This window comes from Balaenoptera ricei, chromosome 15 (genome assembly GCF_028023285.1).
Source record: "Balaenoptera ricei isolate mBalRic1 chromosome 15, mBalRic1.hap2, whole genome shotgun sequence".
Lineage (NCBI taxonomy): Eukaryota > Metazoa > Chordata > Mammalia > Artiodactyla > Balaenopteridae > Balaenoptera > Balaenoptera ricei.
In genome coordinates this window covers 48,931,445-48,934,414 of record NC_082653.1, presented here as the reverse complement: position 1 = coordinate 48,934,414, position 2,970 = coordinate 48,931,445, and the positions used below count along the sequence as shown (strand labels likewise).

The 2,970-nt window shown below is 46.2% G+C and overlaps 1 protein-coding gene across 1 annotated transcript; it reads left to right on the top strand.

The window, feature by feature from the left end:
• The first annotated feature begins 1,726 nt into the window (after positions 1 to 1,726).
• SCP2D1 (SCP2 sterol binding domain containing 1) lies at positions 1,727 to 2,197 on the top strand. Its single transcript, XM_059898888.1, has one exon. The coding sequence runs from the start codon at positions 1,727 to 1,729 to the stop codon at positions 2,195 to 2,197; it is 471 nt and encodes a 156-aa protein (XP_059754871.1).
• Positions 2,198 to 2,970: the final 773 nt, after the last annotated feature.

The window sequence follows — 2,970 nt, the reverse complement described above, 5'->3', positions numbered from 1 at the left end:
TCTCAAAGAAAGTTGAGGCTTTCTCCACAGCTCTGAACCCATCCTAAATTGCTGGTCCATTAACTCATGAGCTCAATAAATGCTTGTTGTTTTAAGCCGTTGAGTTTGGGGGTGGTTCTGCAGCGTTATCACAGCAATTGATAACTAAGACAACTCTTATCCATCAGGGACAGCTGAATGGGCTGTCGGAAGGAGTTACATATGTTGACTTTACAGGCAGTCATACCTTATACACTTTCACTCAGAAGTTACCCAATAATCACCCACTTAGGCATGCTTATGTCCTATTTAAAGATAAATATTACTGGACCATTTTAAGTACGTATGTGCGTCTTTAGGCCTTTAGGCTTGTCCAAAAATGGGGTGCCCACCTGAACCAGATCCCACCAATGGGAGCTGGTCTCTGTTCCATATGTGTAACAGTCTCAAGTGAGTTATTGGGGGTTTTGGGGAGGGATTTTCGTATGAGTTTGGTGTAATTCAGTGGTTAAAGATGGGGCAGCATCCCCTAGATGACCATGTAACTTCTTTACAATGGTTAGGATGATGCTGGGGTTGCTTCCCAGGATGCTGATGGGTAATCACATGTGAATACCTAAATTTAAATTAATTAGAGCTAAGTAAACTTAACTCAGCTCCTCAGTCGTACTAGCCATATGTGGGTCTCAACAGCTACCGCTTTGAACAACCCAGACCCTGAACATTTTCATTATCTCAGAAAATTCTGTTGGGCGGTGCTGGTCTCAATGCTTGTGTTCAACTTTCTTATTTACAGAATCTTTTTGGTCTAAACTTCTAGTTTCTACTGACTATTTGATTCTGACAGCCTCTCACTCCGTACCCTCTGGGAAAAATGAGTTATTATTGTCTAGGTTATCTTATAAAACTCAAGCTAGTCTGTTTTGACACCTGAAATGTTAAATATTCTCTTTGTTACAGGCCACAAAGCTAAGCATTAAAGTGGAGTCTTTATTTGTTTATGTATACTGACAGAGGGAGCACCCCTTCTGCCAGGCAGAGTGAGGCTTGCGAGGGAGAGAGGGCAGCGGAGAGAACCAGTTTGAGTTTTAAAAACCCTAACGGCACTTCCCTGGTGGCACAGTGGTTAAGAATCCGCCTGCCAATGCAGGGGACACGGGTTCGAGCCCTGGTCTGGGAAGATTCCACATGCCGCGGAGCAACTAAGCCCGTGCACCACAACTACTGAGCCTGCGAGCCACAGCTACTGAGCCCACGTGCCACAACTACTGAAGCCCGTGCGCTTAGAAGCCCATGCACCGCAACAAAGAGTAGAGGCCCGCGGGCAGCAACGAAGACCCAATGCAGCCAAAAATAAATAAATAAATAAACAAACAAACAAATACATAAATAAATTTATTAAATAAAAAAAATAAAGAGTTGAAAAGACAGAGCTCATGTCACCAAAGAAGCTTCTGGGGCCAGTTTCCCTTATTCCCAACATGGGGTCCAGACCTCTCTGGGCTGGGCTTGTGGGACCTTGTGGTTTGGGGGGTGGTGGTGCGGATCTGCCTCACAATGACCTGTGTGAGCCCTCACCCCATGTCACATTTTAGCATCTGTTTGGCCAATAAGACTGTGGCACACGAACCAGTCTCATTCCCCACTTAGCCTTGCCTTTGATGTCACAATATGAACTTGTGGATATTAATCTGGCTACAGCTGCTCACAAACCAGTTGGCAAGGTCAAGAGGACCAACACAGTAAGATGTGGAAGAGGATCGACCATCAACTCAAGATCAAAGCAGGGGATGGGCCTCAGGCAGGCCAGTTCAAGGAACTGGGTCCAGCTTGGGAAGTCACCGTGCCACACCCTCTAGCGCTGTCAGAATTCCAGAGCTTCCCCGTGTTTGAGGACATCAGTCATCACATCAAAGAAGTGGGGGCCCAGCTGGTAAAGAAAGTCAATGCCATCTTTCAGCTGGACATCACCAAGGATGGGAAGACCATTCTGCAGTGGACCATTGATCTGAAGAATGGCTCTGGGAACACGTATCCAGGACCCGCCAGGCTCCCAGCGGACACTGTCTTCACAATCCCGGAGCCTGTCTTTATGGAGCTGGTTTTGGGCAAAATGAACCCTCAGAAGGCTTTCCTCGCTGGCAAGTTCAAAGTGAGCGGCAAAGTTCTGCTTGGCCAGAAGCTGGAGAGGGTTTTCAGAGACTGGGCTAAGTACTGAGCCTGCAAAAATACCTAGGAAATGACCAGCACTTCCCTCCGATTATAATGTTGAGCGGAAATCACGCTTAAGCTGAAGATTAAAACAAAAAGTATCCAATATTTTTACTCAGATTCTTCCTATTCAAGTTTAATTAATTTTCCGGCTGATGTGTAAATTTGGAGCGAGGGTCCTAGAGCAGTAAAGAGTGTTGGAGTGTATCACCTAACATCTTTGTCTTTTTCTTTCCTTAGATTCATTCATGTCATAATATGCTAGGGTGAAAGCCCCAGGTAGAGAAATGGGTGGTTTTGAAGGTTGGATTTAAATGCTCCAGTGATTGAGTTCCTGGGACTTTTGTTTTGTTTTGAGTCTGGTGCTTTGGGAAAGAAGTGATAACCATCAGTGTGCAGGTCTGCATTCCAGTCGGTAGCTTGGTTCTTCGAGGAGACCTTAACACGGGTGGCAGCGTTCTAGGAGGGTGGGCTCCAGAGCTGTGTGGATGGAGTGAGGCCGTCGAGAGGATGCACTCTTGGCGTAGTGTGACTTCTGATGGATTTAATTCCTGGAGAGTCAAAGGGCTTGAACGATGTTCTAGGCTATTTTTTTTTTTAAATTCACGTTCTTTTTAATTAATTAATTTATTTATTTATGACTGTGTTGAGTCTTCGTTTCTGTGCGAGGGCTCTCTCTAGTTGCGGCAAGTGGGGACCACTCCTCATCGCGGTGCGCGGGCCTCTCACCATCACGGCCTCTCTTGTTGCGGAGCACAGGCTCCAGACGCGCAGGCTCAG